We start from the raw sequence: 15,437 nt of genomic DNA, 5'->3' as shown, positions 1-15,437 counted from the left end.
GCACAGGATTTTTTGAACATGACTGGTGATCAGGAACTGCTGACATATCTGAATCCCATAAGTTGTGTTACTCTTACAATAAACAAAATCAAAAGGGAAATCACTGGTTCTTCTTGAAGAAGCAAATCAAGAAGCTGGTAGAATTGGTTTCATTGCCTGTCCAAAAGTAACAAGACACATCATTTCAGGGAGCAGCTGAATGGTGTTTGCATCCCAATGTTTGGGATGGCATTTACAAAAAGACCAAAATGAAAACAACAGGCCAATGGTGGTGTGCTGGCCTTAGGAAAAGGATCCAGTAAGCTCCAAGTTAAATCAATGTATACTTTAATCTTTGATGATGTTATGGGAAAAAAATGTCTCTGAGTTCATGTGGTGGGGATCCCTACTGCTACAATATATTTACCATGAGGCAGAAATTTCAGTGGTAAAAATCTAGGTTTTATTATTATACTCAAGCATAGGTTCAAGTCTCAGAGAAAATCTAAACAATCATGAGGATTGCAGCAAGGCTTCTTATAGGCCAAACCAGGTCATAGTGACAGAGAAAGAATTAATTTACATATTGCAATCTTGTCTACATTCAGATCACCAACTTTTTAGGCAAGGACCAAAATCAGTTAAGAGAAAGAATAAAAATGAGAAGAGATGACATTCGACTTAGAAACTCCAACCTGACCTATTTAAAGTAGCTATTAACAAAAAAAAAAAAAGGAGAAATGGATAAAAGAACAGAACCTGAGATTTCCTCAAGTATGACTGTTATAAGTCTATCACCATAATTAGGAGACCAAAAAAATTTAGAATTTGACTTTTTTGCAAACTCTAAGAATAGAGCTAAGACAGCCAAAGACAATGTCAGTTTATAATATAAACTCATGCATAAAATCCTGTGGAGATGGATGATGAAGGGTTATGAACAGTATCAATTCATTAAATAGAAACAAGGGAGGGAAAATAATCTTAAAAAGCTTGGCAAGAGACCAAATTGTCCCAAGGGAATTAAAGATGAAACCGGAAGAAGAACAAGGAACAGTCTAAAATAGAAACAAGTTCTTCTGTAGGGACACAACAAGTTTACTCAATTAGTCCAGTCCCTAATTTACTGCATTAGGAACCAGAGCTTTAGAAATGATCCTAAAGAAAACAAAGGCTAAGAAAAGCACCTAGACCAGACCATGGCTCATGCTTGAAGTGACATAACTTTGAGGACACTGAAGGCACACTTCTCTCAAAAGCCAAAAGAGGTGAGAACAAATATTTGGGGAAAATCATGGGCCTTATACTCAAATGCTGTACTGGACCCATAAATTCATCAATTCAGGCCATCCCTCCAATAATGTCACAACTCCTCCATGTGTGCCCATCTCAATGACTCTTAGATAGCAGGGAATAGTGAATAAGACACTGGGATATGGAATCAGGGATATCTACATTCAAATCCTACCTGAAACATTATTAATTAGCTCTAGGGCCCAAGGTAAATCATTCTCCCTCTCAGCCTCATTTTCTTCATGGGTAAAATGAAGGAGCTGGCTTCTAAGATCCCTTACAGCTTTGAATCTGTGAATCTATGATTTGGCCTTGGATCTTTTTATTAACCAAACAATATAACTGGGAAAATATAAAAAACTTTCGATCTATATGCCTAATTAAAAAAATTCTCATAGGAATAACCTAGACACATGTATCAAGGACATCCTTGATGAGTCCATGAGAAATGACCAGGCTGATAATCTATAACAAACTGTTCTGAAAGATGTCAAGAATACCAATTACTACTATGTTTGTTGACTATTAAAAAGCTCTTGATTTGAGAGAATGAAGCATCTCCTTAATTGCTCATAAGGTATTCCCTGAAATATGAAAGAACAGAGATGACTTCTTTGAAAGGCCCTCTGAGTATTACTATCAAGAAAAAAAACAGGCAAATACATGCTCTTTAAAGACCTTTGGCTGGCATGAATTATGTCCAAATGGAAGATGGATTCCCTGGTGATAGGAAATTCTATGGACTTAAACTGTGGCACATTGCATAATCACTCAAGGGGATTCATCGCAACAACCCACATGGAGGAAACAAATGAAGAAGGCCTAGCATCTCTGATATGGACAACCTTTAGAGCTGGCCCATACATATATATATATATATATATCTTAGATAGACACTGTAATTGAACAATGACTTCAGTGCAGAATTAAAGGGGTGTTAGGAAGTATCTTTGGGAAACTGGTGCTTTTAATAACTCCTAGTTTATCTCTGAAATAAAGCACCATCTTAACATCAATAGTTTTTTAAATCAAATTTTATTTTATTTTTGGATCCTCATTCTCTAATTCCTCACCCCTTCATATGAGAAAGCAAAAAAAAAGTAATAATTCCAGTTATAAACATGTATAGTTAAGCAAAACAAATTCCCACACTGGCTATGTCCATAAAAAGAAAATCTATCTCAATCTGTGTTCTGAGTTAATCATCTCTCTTTTAGTTTTAACATCAGTTTTCTTCTAGTGATACAGTGTGGTTTGCAGAATGAAAGCTTAGGGTCATCCAAATGGAAATAGCGTGTGCAGAAATGGAAATGGTAGGTGTGAATAGGTATTGCTAACACAGAATCAATGTAAAGGTTATCAGAATAATGAATGTTTGGCCACAGAGCAGGACCCACCAGAAGTGGAGATTGAAGGCTAAGCAGTGAAGAGATTGAGAACAGAGATTCTTAACCTTTCTATATGTGTCAAGAACCCTTTTGTCAGTTTTTTAAAACCATGGATCCTTTCTCAGGAAAAATAATAATAATTCAAAATGGGAGGAAAGACTAAGTTTTAGTTAGAGGTTAGTGAAAACAAAGATGCAGGGTTTTTTCCCTTCCAAGATCATGGATCCCCTGAAATCTATTCATGGACCAAGCCCCAGTGTCAGAATCTCTGATTTAGAGGAAGGCCACCAACAAGTCGGGTCTAATGTTTGTGAAACATGTACAGGAGGCCACAGACAAGGATCATACCCAATGAGGAGGCACTTAGAGGTCACCACGTGCATCACAGACTGGGGGAGGGAGGGTATCCTCAGGAATGAGGCCAGAGACCTCAAAGGCCTGGAATTGTCTTCTGCCAATTCTAAGCATCCTTGAATCATGAAAATGCCAGACCTCAAGGGTTCAAAACTGCAGCTCACTCCAAAGAGTGATGGGGAGCTGAGCTCCATGGGGGGGCATGGATGTCACAAAGAAGGAACTGTATGCACACAATTGGCTAGGGCTACACACTGTAAAAGGTAATTTTAAATGGCAACCAAATTCAGACAAAAAACCATGGCCCAACTAGCTTATGTCATGCAGCCCTTTCCTTTGACAATCTGGAAATCACAAATACATCACTGGTCTAACTCACTTTTTGATTTTTTTTTTTGTACTTAGCTTTTTCTAAAATTGTACATTGTGGGAAATTTAATTATGAGCGTGACGGGATTTGGCAGGATGTGCCAAACTGACATTTATCAATTTTTAAAAAGGAGAAATCTATTTATATGCTTGGTTACTGCCATTGTTAATATTAGGGTAGTCATACACACACACACACACACACACACACACACACACGTCCCTACCTCCCTCCCTCTTTGTCATCCTCATTTCATATATTCAGAGGCCATCTAGTGTAATTGCATTTAACAGAAGAAGAAACCAAGTCTCAAAGAAGTAAACTGCCTTGCCCAGAATCACACAACTGAAAAGTTCAGGACCAATACCTGATCCCTATCTGGGTCATGCTTTGGAGAAACCAGGGGTATAGCAGAATCCTGACCTTATGGGGAAGGCCCCAAGGGGACACTGCAGGACAGCAGCTCCTGCAGGCTCTGAAGGGCAACCAGGGGCTCCTCTGGCCTCTCTCTCCTTCCCTGCTTCCCCCGCCCCACAACAACCAGTGGCCTTTCCAGACTAGGTTCACTTGGTCTTCAGCAAAGCCACATCCTGTTACCTTTAACTTGCCCCATCAATCTGCCTATGATTCTTACCAGCTTGTTTCTCAAATGCATGACCCCTACTCCATGGTACCATGACCCCATGGTAACCCCCCATTTTGAGAGATCTAGCACCCTAGCCAGGTCCGTGCTTTCTCCTTTTGGCTCTCTTGGACCAGAGGAAATCTGGTGGGTGGGTGGGGGTGTATGACCTGGATCATGAAGAGAGAGAGAGGGAGGCACCCCCCCTACTCAAGCAGATAGGTGGTCAATTGAACCAGAAGGAGGAGAGTCCGGCAACATCCCTGAGCCATTGGCAGGGCCATGGGTTCATTTGAGGAAGTTACACAATAGCCCCTCTCGTCTGTTTTTTCCTGAGACCACAGAGGAATCTAAAGGCAGTGGGGTCCATGCACTCTGTTGGAAGTAAGACCTGGCTGGGGGTGGGGTGCATGGGGGAGGGGAAGGGATGCACAGAGGCCCAGGGTTCGATTTTAGGCTTGGCTAGTACTAAACTGAGTGACCTCAGGTAAGTGGCTTCCTCGCCCAGGGCCTCAGAGCTCTTGTTGGTAATGAGGGAGGCAGACCTGGTGTTCTCTCCAGTCCCTTCTAGTCTCATGAGTCTCCCTCAGGCCACCCTAGAGAATCGCAGCTCCTCTGTAAAGGCCACCCCCCATCACCCTCATTCAGAGCACTCAGACCAATCTTTCTGCCCCTTCTCCCCTCCCAAAGCACAGGATGGCAAGACATCTAAGGACAGTCTTCCCTCCCAGGACAATTCCCTCCCAGCTTGCTTCACCAGATAGGCTTCACCAGAGTTGTGCAGGGTTGGGCAAGCGCCTGGGGTCCACTGGGACCTCAGGGCAGCCCTCTCCCGCTTCCTGTGGGTACCTACTGAGTGTCGGGGCCCTCGGCGGGCATCTGCGGGACGTCCCAGGAGCGGTAGCGCCACATCTGCCTGGCTGCTTCTGCCTCCTCATGGTGCGGGCTCAGCCACCCTGGGGCCGCATGCCGTCTTTCCCCACCGCCTCCTCCGACCCTGCTGCTGCTGCTGCTGCTGCTGCTGCTACTGTCTCTGCGGCCCCCACCCCTGCCACCCCCGACACTCTCATCCTGCCCCCGCAGCAACAGCTGCCGTGGCGACACTCTTCCTCTTTCGGCACTTCCTGAGCAGGGGGCCGGCACCGTGGGAGGCCAGCCGCCCCACCAAGGGCTGACCACAGGCCCCCTCTGCCTCCTTCTCCCAGAACCAGAAGCTGCTGGGACCCTGGCGGGCAGGTGAGGGCAAGCCCTGTGTACAACAAAGAGACAGTGCCCCGGGCCAGAGCAGCAGGAGGAGCTGCTACCTGCCCTGCTCAGCTCTGCCCGGTCCTGCCCAGCCACCCCAAGAATGTCAGGGGTGTCTTAAGCCCCAGCTCTTGGGCCCCTAGCCTGGTCTCCCCCACCACTCAGCTCACTTGGGAGAGGTCCCAGATCTATGAACTTGGGTGCCCATAAGCCACAGGTTTCTCTTTCCTTTCCTCCCAAGCCTGAAGACCCAGAGCTTGAATGAGGTCATCTATTTGGAATCCCTTCTTTTTCAGAAGAGGAAAGTGAGGCAGGGTGAGGGGATCGCAACTTGCCCAAAGTCACACAAACAGTAAGTCAGAATTGGAATATAATCTCCTTCTGAATAAGCAGGTCATCTTGTCCAAACCTGCTCATTTTACAGAAGGGGAAACTAAACCCCAGAAAAAGGAAATGACTTACCCACAGTTGAATCAGAGGTGAAATCTGAACCTGTGTCCTCTGCTCCCAGACCTAGGGTTTCCCTCCAACCATATGAGCCTCCTGGCTCACTAGATGCCATCTCATGTTACCTCTCTTATTTAACAGAGGTCCAGAAAGTTGAAGACTTGCCCAAGATCACATACGGTAATCAGAGGAGCCAGACTTCAATCTCAGGTCCTCTTGTTCTTTGTCCATCGCATACATTTTGCTGCCTGTCCCCTGGAATCCCAGCCACCACCCAGAGGTACCATTTTCCTCTCTTAAAAACATCTTCTGATGCCTCATCATGTAGGGCAAGCTCTGGCAGGTCCTCCCAAGCTGGGAAGGTTTCAAGACCAGCCCCTACCAAGTATGGCTGGTTGTATTCTGGCTTCCTCCACATTCAGCCTGGGGGAATGCAGAGAGGTGTCCCCCCACCCCCACTTTGTGGGTCCTGTAGCAGCCCCTGCAATGTGGAGCCCTTGGGAAGGCAGGGTCAAAATTCTAGAACTGGATGCCCAATAGTCTAACCCCTTCTTTCTACAGTTGAGGAAACTGAGGCCCAGGAAGTAACTTGCCCAAAGATGCTCAATGTTCCAAAACCAAAGCATGATAGGGTCAAAGGATTCGTCTCCTGTTCCTCCACATGCACACACCTGGTCTGCCTAGAAAGCCTTCTCTTGAAAGAGGAAGAGAATACAACAGGCAAGATCAATCAAGACATGGGGAAAATAGCTGATGCTTTATTTATAGAGTTCCACCCGTGTGAATCCCCATCACTTCTAAGGAATGGTTTCCCTTATATGCTCTTCTGGTGCCAGGCTTGTTCTTTGTTTTCTGGAAATACTGTTTCTATTGTTTTATCATAGTTCTTTCTACTTGAAGTCATTATATACATATACATATATATATATACATATATATGTATATATATACATATATATATATAAAATTTCCCTAGTTCTGCTTTTGTCACTTTGTATCTATTCACAGAAGTCTTCCTATGCTTTTCTCTAGTCTTCATTTCTTATTTGAACAAAGATGTCCCGTGACATTTATTTTTATTTAGCTTCCCCTCTCCCTCAATTCAAGGGCATCGATTTTGTTTCCAGGTCTTTGCTACCACAGAAAATGCAGCTGTCAATATTTTGATGTAAAGAAAGTCTTTCTTTTGATCAAGGACCTTGGGGGAAGAAGCCATTCTGGATGGGGGTGGGTGAGAGAATGGGGGGGATGATGTTTCATTGGTCATATTCTCCTAATCAGAGAATTAAAGATGTGGAACTCTGAATGGAGCAGCCCCTGTCCTCTGGAGGAATCACATTACTAAGTAAGGTTGCTTTTTGCCCCAGAGAGTTTGGGAAGAGGAAGATCTATGTGGTTTCGGAGTAGGCCTAGGTAGAACTCTGATAAGAGAGGCTGTGTGGTGACATGGCCTAGGAGTCAGGATAACCTTCCAGGATTTCCCAGCCTTCCAAACAACTCTCTAAAATTATAAGCCATAGATGTAATTGGGGAAAATTAAAATATTTTTTAAAAAAGAAAAAATTCTATAAGTTATTGAAGTGTCACCAGTCTACCTTGGAGAAGGGCACTTCCACATCCAGGAATCCCCCACAGATCAGGATCAAATTTTTTAAAAAGCTTCAGAAAGAACTCTTCTGACAACAACTAAGGGAAGCAGGTAGTAGAGAGACTATTGTCTCCATTTTACAGATGAGGAAACTGAGTCACAGAGGGGTTATGAGACTTGTCCAGAATAACGCAACAAATAAGTGATAGGCTCAATTTCTTGTGAGATCAATAGGATGGGGCTTGTTTATGAAATCATCTGCTAAGAAGCAGATGAGACTGGTCAAACCCAAGTCTCCTGACCCAGCCAGATGATATCAGATTTGGTATATGAATGACCTGGTTCATAGCTATATTGCTCTGAGAATAGCTGTCTATTTTAATCCCAAACTTCTGCTTGTTCCATGGAAAGGGAACTGGGCAGAGGTGGGACCTGTGTTACCCTGCATGTCTGTTTCTTCCAGTCATCTCTGAGGATGAAGCTGAAGAAAAGACCCATGTCTGGCCTCGCTAGGGAGACTACTTTGGGAGGATCAAAAGAGGGCTGAGAGAAAAAAGAAAACCAAAAAAATGAGGGCTACCTTTGGAGTCAGGAGGCCCAGATTCCAATATTCCAGTCGGCAAAACATTCATCCAATCCCCTCATTTACAAGGGAGTAAATGGAAACCTAGAGAGATGAAAGGACTTGGCCAAGGCCTCTGGAGTCATGTTGTCTAGGATCCTAATAGCTAGTAAGTGGTGGACATAGGAATTGAAACCAGATTTGCCAAATGAGGTGCTATATCCATTATATTCCTTCCGAGCCTCAGTTTCTTCATCTGTAAACTAGGCGTAACATTACCTTCACTATCTTCTACACGTGGGAGGAAGAACATTGAGGAGTCTTAAAGCGCTGTCTCAACAGAAGCTATTGTTGCTGTTTGGCGGCTCAGACGTGTCCCACTCTTTGTGACCCAGTGGTTGACAGCACTCTAGTCCGGTTTTGGCAAAGATACTGGAGCAGTTTGTCATTGCCTTGTCTGAGGGATTCGGGAAACAAGTGACTTTCCCAGAGTCACACAACTAGTGACTGTCTGAGGAGACATTTTGGTAGAGGTGGAATCCTGCCTCAGTCACTTCTAGCTCTGTGCAAGGCATTTAACCTCAGGTTCCTCAACTGTAAAATGGGAATGATAACAGCATCTACCTCAGAGAAATGTTGTGAGGATCAAATGAACTAGCATATGTCAAATGACTTAGAAGCATTACGATGCGCCATAAATGTTCATGTTATGATCACTGAAGTTATTATCATTATTATTATGGTTCCTATCCCCACTACTATATTCCTCTTGTTTCCAGGGCTGCCCCAAGTACTGTTGGTAGCTACAGCACTTCCGGTCATCCTTGAAAGCAACAGAGAGCAGTTAAACAGAGGAAATGGGCCTAGATTTATTTTCACTCTGAAGCATCTGGAAGCCCCAGCTTCAGGAAATGAGGCTCCAGGAGGGGCCCAGGAAGACTGGGACCCGATTCTGAGCTGATGCCAATGTGAGGCCAACTGGGGACTCCCTGCCTTCTCCTTAACAGCAGACCCCCATTTTCCTGGGCCCAAGGAGCAGGTGCCCTTGGCAGGCATCAATGCCAAGCACAAGGGAGCCTCTCAGAGCCCTTCCAAAAAGGCACAGGAAGAATCTGGGTAACATAATTATTCTGGGCTCTGCAGGAGCCCTGGGGAGCAAGCTGTTCTACTTTTCTAGCCCTGGATTATCGAGTGGGGAGTTTGGGAAAGGAAATGTACCAGGGCACCGTGCACTCAACTCATCCCCTGGCCACTTTCTGTCCTCAAAAAGAGCCAGGCCTGACTCATCTCCCAGTCATTCAGAGACCTCTGTCCAAGGACCTGGGTTTCTAACCCACCTCAGAGATTTGCAGGCTGTATGACCTTGGCCAAGTAACTGACCTCTCTGTGCCTCACTTTCCCTGCCCATAAAATGACTTGATGATTTGCCAGATGTCTTCCTATTCTAAAATCCATGACTGTATGGCCTGAATCCTCTTTACCTCAGGTTCAAAGGATTTTGAATTTGAGGGGACTTTAGAGATAAGTAAATTGAAGCCCAGTGTTCCCCCAGAATCTCACTGGGAGTAAATCTGAGGGTCAAGATTGCAGAAACAGCACAGTAGGGGAGAAAATGTGGCTGGGTTTGTTTTCTGAAGTCCTGGGTTCAAATGTTAACCTGCTATTTATCACCAGTGTGATTTTAGGTAGGTCACTTAATTTTGGTGACTCCTCCATTCTCTCCAGGAGTCTCCTGACTCTTCCTTGAATCAGTTATTGCTTGTCTTTGTCTCCTCCCTCTCCTCAGCTTTGTTCATGTTATCTCCTTGCCCTTTCCTCACTTCTTTTTTCTTTAGACAATCAGGGTTAAGTGATTTGCCCGGGATCATACAGCAATTAAAAATCTGAGTCTGGATTTGAACTCAGGACCTCCTGACTCCAGGGCCAGTATTCTATTTATTGTTCTACCTAGCTGCTCTTAGACACACACACACACACACACACACACACACACACACACACACACACACACAAAACACATGCAGAGTTTTATTGATGCTTTTCAACAATGCTTCCCAGTAATACTTCCCAGAATCCTTTTTATGACAAAAAAGGACAGCCAAGCACTTTGAACATCTCTAACAATGTTTATCTCTTTCTGCATCCACAGTCCACCACCTCTTTCCAAGAGGTAGTAGGTATGTTTCATCATTAATCTTTTCCAGTAGAGACTAATCATTGCCTTGGTCTGCGTATCTCAAGCCTTTCTGTGTTTGTCTATGTTCATCCCATCTGTCATTTCTTACACTCCAATAATAATCTTTTACCTTCCCCAATTGATGGGAATTCTGTTTCCAGTTCTTTGCTTTTTGTTGTTGTTTAGTTCATTAATGATGTCTAACTCTTTGTGACCCATTTGGGGATTTCTTGGAAAACATAATGGAGTGGTTTGCCATTTCCTTCTCCAGTTCACTTTACAAAAGAGGGAACTGAGTTAAATGACTTGCCCAGGGTCATACAGCTAATAAATATCTGAGACCACATTTGAACTTGGGTCCTCCTGATCTAGCCATCTGGCTTTTTGTTACCACAATAGTTTTGCTACAAATAATTTGTTACATATAACGTCTTTTCCCCCGTCATCAAAGTAAATGAGTATATATATATATATATATATATATATATATATATATATATATATGTATATATATATGTATATATATATATGTGTGTGTGTGTGTGTGTGTGTGTGTATGTATATGTATATATATATATATATATATATATATATATATATATATATATATATATATTTCCAGTTGTGGAATATACTCATTTGGGAGTGGGCCCTTTGGGGAGTATTGGTGTCTATGCCCATAGTAAATTTGCTGGGTCAGAGGATATGAATCATTTAGGCATGCTTGTAGAATGAATAAATGATTACAAATTCTTTTCCAGAACTCTTCTCTCATTTCAAATTCCTACTCCATCCTCAAGGTTCCCTTTAATTTCCACCTTCTTTAACCACAGAGCTCAGAATTTCAGAACAGTATCAACTTAGCTCTGTCACTAACTTGCTGTGTGACCTTGGATAAATCATTCCCTTTTCTGGTCCTCATTTCTTCATCTGCCTAGAATAAAGAAATGAGGACCAGGGCTTAGCACAGTATTCAGAATGTATCTGTGGGCACACAATAGATGTTTAATAAATGTTGATTGACTGGAAATGTTTTGTTTTGATGGAAAAATTGAGCTCTAAAGAGGAAAGGTGATTTCTCCAAGGCCACATGGGAAGTTAGTGGCGGAGTCAGAACTAATATTTCCATTAAATTTATATTTCTATAAGAAAAAATGCTCTTATTTTACAGATGGGCAAAGTAGTCTCAGAGAGAAGGGGGGGGGCTTATCTAGTGTTGATAACCTCTCTCCTGGCTTCCTGCTCCAGAGGCTCCAGCTCAGCTTGATTACAGCCCTTGGATACTCTGTGTACCACATGGAAGCATTTCCCTTTGCTTGAGGGGCCTTGATTTGTCTCTTCTCAATCTCTGGTGGCCTTTCCTTCCTCTGCCTCTTCTCACCCACCCCAGCACCTGACTCTGGGCCGGACACATGGAATAGATATTCAATAAATCCTTTTTGAATCAGATTGGATGGAGAAGCCCGGAAGTCTTCACAAAGGGGAGGGAAGTGGGCTTCCTGTCTGCAGGAACGGAAGGGGTGAGAGAGACAAAGGGGTTCCCCCCAACATCCGGCCTTCCTGGACCTCAGCGACAAGGCAGAGCATCCTTGAAAGCCCACTGAAGTATCCTGCCTGCCCAACTCGACCCTGATCCCTGACCCTCCCTGGTGGCCCCAGCTGAAGAGACAGATGTGTCCATGCCAGGACTGCCAGTTGGAAAGAGACAAAATTTCATTAGCCAGCTTATGTGTCGCCTCATTAAGGCTATTAGCTGGTCAGCAGATCTGCCGAAGAGCAGCAGCTGGTGTGGCCGGTGACCATGCCCCTCCCCAACACTCCTCCCTCAGAGGCAGCAAGAAAGATAGAACAAGAAACTCTGCCCTGACAGATGGATGGATGGACGCGTCCTTCTGTCCTCTTCAGGGCTGTGATCCTCGCCTCTCCTCCCAAGGGACCATCAAGCTCAAGCCAAAAGGTTGAACAATAGTAGCAAAAATAATGATGTCTTGATCAAGCTTAAAAACAAATAATTTAACAAAATCTTTCCATTAAGGAATTAAAAATAATAGTAATAACATCTTAAAATAGCTAACATTTACTATATGCCAGATATTTTGACAGTTATGACCTCATCCAATCCTCACACCCTGCAAGCTGGGGGCTGTTATTATCCCCATTTTACAGAGGAGGAAACAGGTTGAGTGATTTACCCAAGGTCATCTGGTTAGTAAGTCTCTGAGGCTGCATTTGAACTCAGGTTTTCCTGACTCCAGGTCCAGAGTTCTACCCACTATACCACTAGAAGGAATATCTCCTGGGCCTTCCAGGATTCTAAGCCAGTGTGGGTAAGTTCCAATTAATTTCTTCCTTCACCCAGCCCAGAGCCAAGGTCTCTAGTCTGAACTGAGAGGCAGAAGGGACCCTTTAGATCATTTAAAACATCTTCATTTTACAGATGAGGTAACTGAGTTCCAGAGAGGTGAGATGAATCTGTCCCAGGTCACACCAGTAATAAATAACATAATCCTTGGCATGTAATACACTTCTGCCCTCTGGGGCAGGGCTTCCTTCTTTCCTGTGCTCACAGATTTCATGAACTTTGATAGGAGAAAATAAATTACACTCTTATTTTCTTTTTTTTTCTGTTTTTGGCATTTTATTTTATTTTATTTCATAAATATTATTTTATGTTATTTTTTCCAATTACATACAAAGATACATCATTATTTTCAGTATCCTTTAATTGAAATGCAACTTTTTCTCCAATTTTTTTGAAAACCAGGATTCTGAACCAGGGTTCCATAGTCTTCCCCAGACTGCCAAGAGAGTGTAAGACACAGAAAGGATTAAAAAAAGACCCCGAGTCTAGTTGCTTATGGCCTAACCCTAACATTCAATCTCTTTTTCTTTTCTTTCTTTCTTTCTTTCTTTCTTTCTTTCTTTCTTTCTTTCTTTCTTTCTTTCTTTCTTTCTTTCTTTCTTTCCTTCCTTCCTTCCTTCCTTCCTTCCTTCCTTCCTTCTTTCTTTCTTTCTTTCTTTCTTTCTTTCTTTCTTTCTTTCTTTCTTTCTTTCTTTCTTTCTTTTTGCAAGGCAATGGGGTTAAGTGGCTTATCCAAAGCCACACAGCTAGGTCATTATTAAGAATGAGGCAGGATTTGAACTCAGTTTCTCCTGACTCTAGGGCCAGTGCTCTATCCACTGCACCCACAATTTCTTTTTCTTGAAGGGAACATTGTCCTTTGGAGGAGAAGCTATCTGTGTGACTTTGAATAATTCACTTAACCTATGAGAGCCTCAGTTTCCCCAAGCTGTAAACACACACTCTTCATTTCTGCTGTTTTAGAATTCCTAACCTCCTTCAAAGCTCAAGAATCACTTCCTCCAGGCAGTGGCCCTAATCTCTCAGGTGCTATGGAAATTAGCTTTGTCTATTAATTTGTGTTGAGTTGACTGTCTGCCATCCAAATTATTTTCTCCCAAAGGACTATTAACTTCTTTTCTTTTTCTAAAAAAAATATTTTTATTTGCTTTTTCAACAATACACAATGGTAGTTTTCACCAATCTTTTATTTTTTGGCAAGGTTTTGAGTTTTACATGGACTATTAATTTCTTAGGGGAGGAATTATTTCATCTTTTTATTCACAGGACCCAGCACATTGCCTTTTATACAGGAAGAGCCTAATAAATGCTTATTAAATGAATGAATCTATCAAATGCAGAGGTTGGAGCAGATGGACTCTGAGGCCTCTCCCACCTTAAAATTGATGATCATTGGCATTACTCCAGAAAGACTCTTAGAGCCTGGCTTGTGGCTGTTCATTCTATGTGACCTGACCTGAGCAAGGGCTAGAGGCAAATGTCAATCTGGGTCCCCCTCAATGTTCATTAGAATGCCAGAACTGGCAGATCCCTAAAATCAGATAAGGACAGAGTAGAGAAGGACCTTAGGTCAGAGAATGGAAGAGCTGAGAAGGGCCTTAGAAAACAGCTGGTTCAAAACCCTCACTTCTACATATAAAGACACTGAGGCCTAAAGAGAAGAAAGGAATTCCGTGTAACTCATGCCTTTAGAGTTGGATCTGAATTCCACCAAAATGGGATGACCATGATAATGGGAGGTGAGGGTACTGACTCAGCCTGGAAGGAATCCTGGGCTCCATTTGCCAAAATGGGCCACTCTTTCCTGGTACTCTTTGCTCCTTAGTCCTCTCTGCCGAATCATTGGCCATATTCTGCCCCCTAACTATAATTGTTCTTCTCTAATGATATTTGTCCTGGACCTTCTCTTCCCTTTCTATATTACTTTCTCCCTTGATGATCCCATCTATTTTCATGGTTTAAATGATCCATCTTGGAGTCCAGCCCATCTCCCTTCAGATTCCCACTGCCTTGAATGTCTTACAGGCTTCGCAAACCCAATAGGCCCAACCCAAACCTTATCATCTTTCCCATCTCTATCCAATCTTTTCAAACTTCCCTATTAAGGAAGGGCAATTCCATCCTTGTAGTCACCGGATTCCTAACTTTAGAGTTCTCTCTGACTCTTCTGCTGTCCTCGCCCATCACATTCAGTCACCAGGTCTTGCTGATTCAATGTCTGAAAGCTCTCTAGAACCTGTGCCCTTCCCTCTCCTCCCACAGCTACCACATTAGCTCAGTCACCTCCTAATTGGTCTCTCTGTTTCTTGTCTTTCCCTCTTTCAATCCACCCTCCACATAGCTAACCTTCCTAAAGTGCAGGTCTCAGCTTGTTATTCTCCTGTTCCAACGGCTTCAGGTCTTGGTTCCCTTTTATATACAGTTTTCCTGAGCCCTTCACAATCTGGCTCCAGTTTCCCTTTCCAGGAATCATTCTTCCTAATAGACTCTCTATTCGAACCCCAAAGACCAAGCACAGACTTCCTCCTTATCCCTGCCTCTTGGGGCCTTAGTTTTCTCTGAAGCTCTCCCTGTCCTGGATGGGAAGCCTTCCTCCTTAGATTTCTTATGTGACCCAGACTACCTGCCTCTGGTATAGCAGTTAGAGGGCTGGGTCTGGATTCAGATTCCCAGCTCTGCCCCTCATTGCTGGCATGACTGTGGACAAGTTATTTTACTCCAGAGTCTCCTCAGTAAACTTGTAGGAATTCAAATGAATTCACCTTGCACTTATGCAATCAACCTATTATTATAATTATATATTAGTTATGTCCCTACTCTGGGTCTGATGCTGTGATAGGTGTTGAGGGGGACAAAGACCAAACAGTCCCTGCCCCTCAGACTTTTGCATTTTTCTGAGATTGCAGGAAGCCATCTCTAAAGCCCCTTCCTCAAATCTGTTTTGAGAGGCAGTCTAGAGTGGACACAGAGCTCACAAAGTCAAAAAGAGGTTTTTGACATCTTTTGGCTGTTAGAACTTGAACCTTGACCCTTCACCCCTGAACCCAGACA

General features: G+C 43.3%; 1 protein-coding gene and 1 long non-coding RNA gene across 2 annotated transcripts in view; one reads left to right on the top strand and one right to left on the bottom strand.

Annotated features, from left to right (window-relative positions):
• The window catches only part of DGKZ (diacylglycerol kinase zeta), a 40,197-nt gene extending 35,221 nt beyond the window's left edge, over positions 1-4,976 (bottom strand). The window contains exon 1 of the mRNA XM_074230548.1: positions 4,860-4,976. Coding sequence (XP_074086649.1) covers positions 4,860-4,918 — 59 coding nt within the window. The 5' untranslated portion in view covers positions 4,919-4,976. The remainder of the gene's footprint in view (positions 1-4,859) is intronic.
• A 516-nt stretch (positions 4,977-5,492) lies between these two features.
• LOC141518498 (uncharacterized) lies at positions 5,493-9,503 on the top strand. Its single transcript, XR_012477213.1, has 3 exons — positions 5,493-5,603; positions 5,840-5,978; positions 8,628-9,503. It is a non-coding gene; the product is annotated as an uncharacterized LOC141518498 (long non-coding RNA).
• The last annotated feature ends 5,934 nt before the right edge of the window (positions 9,504-15,437 follow it).

The sequence above is a fragment of the Macrotis lagotis genome, chromosome 3 (assembly GCF_037893015.1).
Source record: "Macrotis lagotis isolate mMagLag1 chromosome 3, bilby.v1.9.chrom.fasta, whole genome shotgun sequence".
Lineage (NCBI taxonomy): Eukaryota > Metazoa > Chordata > Mammalia > Peramelemorphia > Peramelidae > Macrotis > Macrotis lagotis.
The sequence above is the reverse complement of the archived record's forward strand: the minus strand, read 5'-3'. Positions and strand labels throughout refer to the sequence as shown.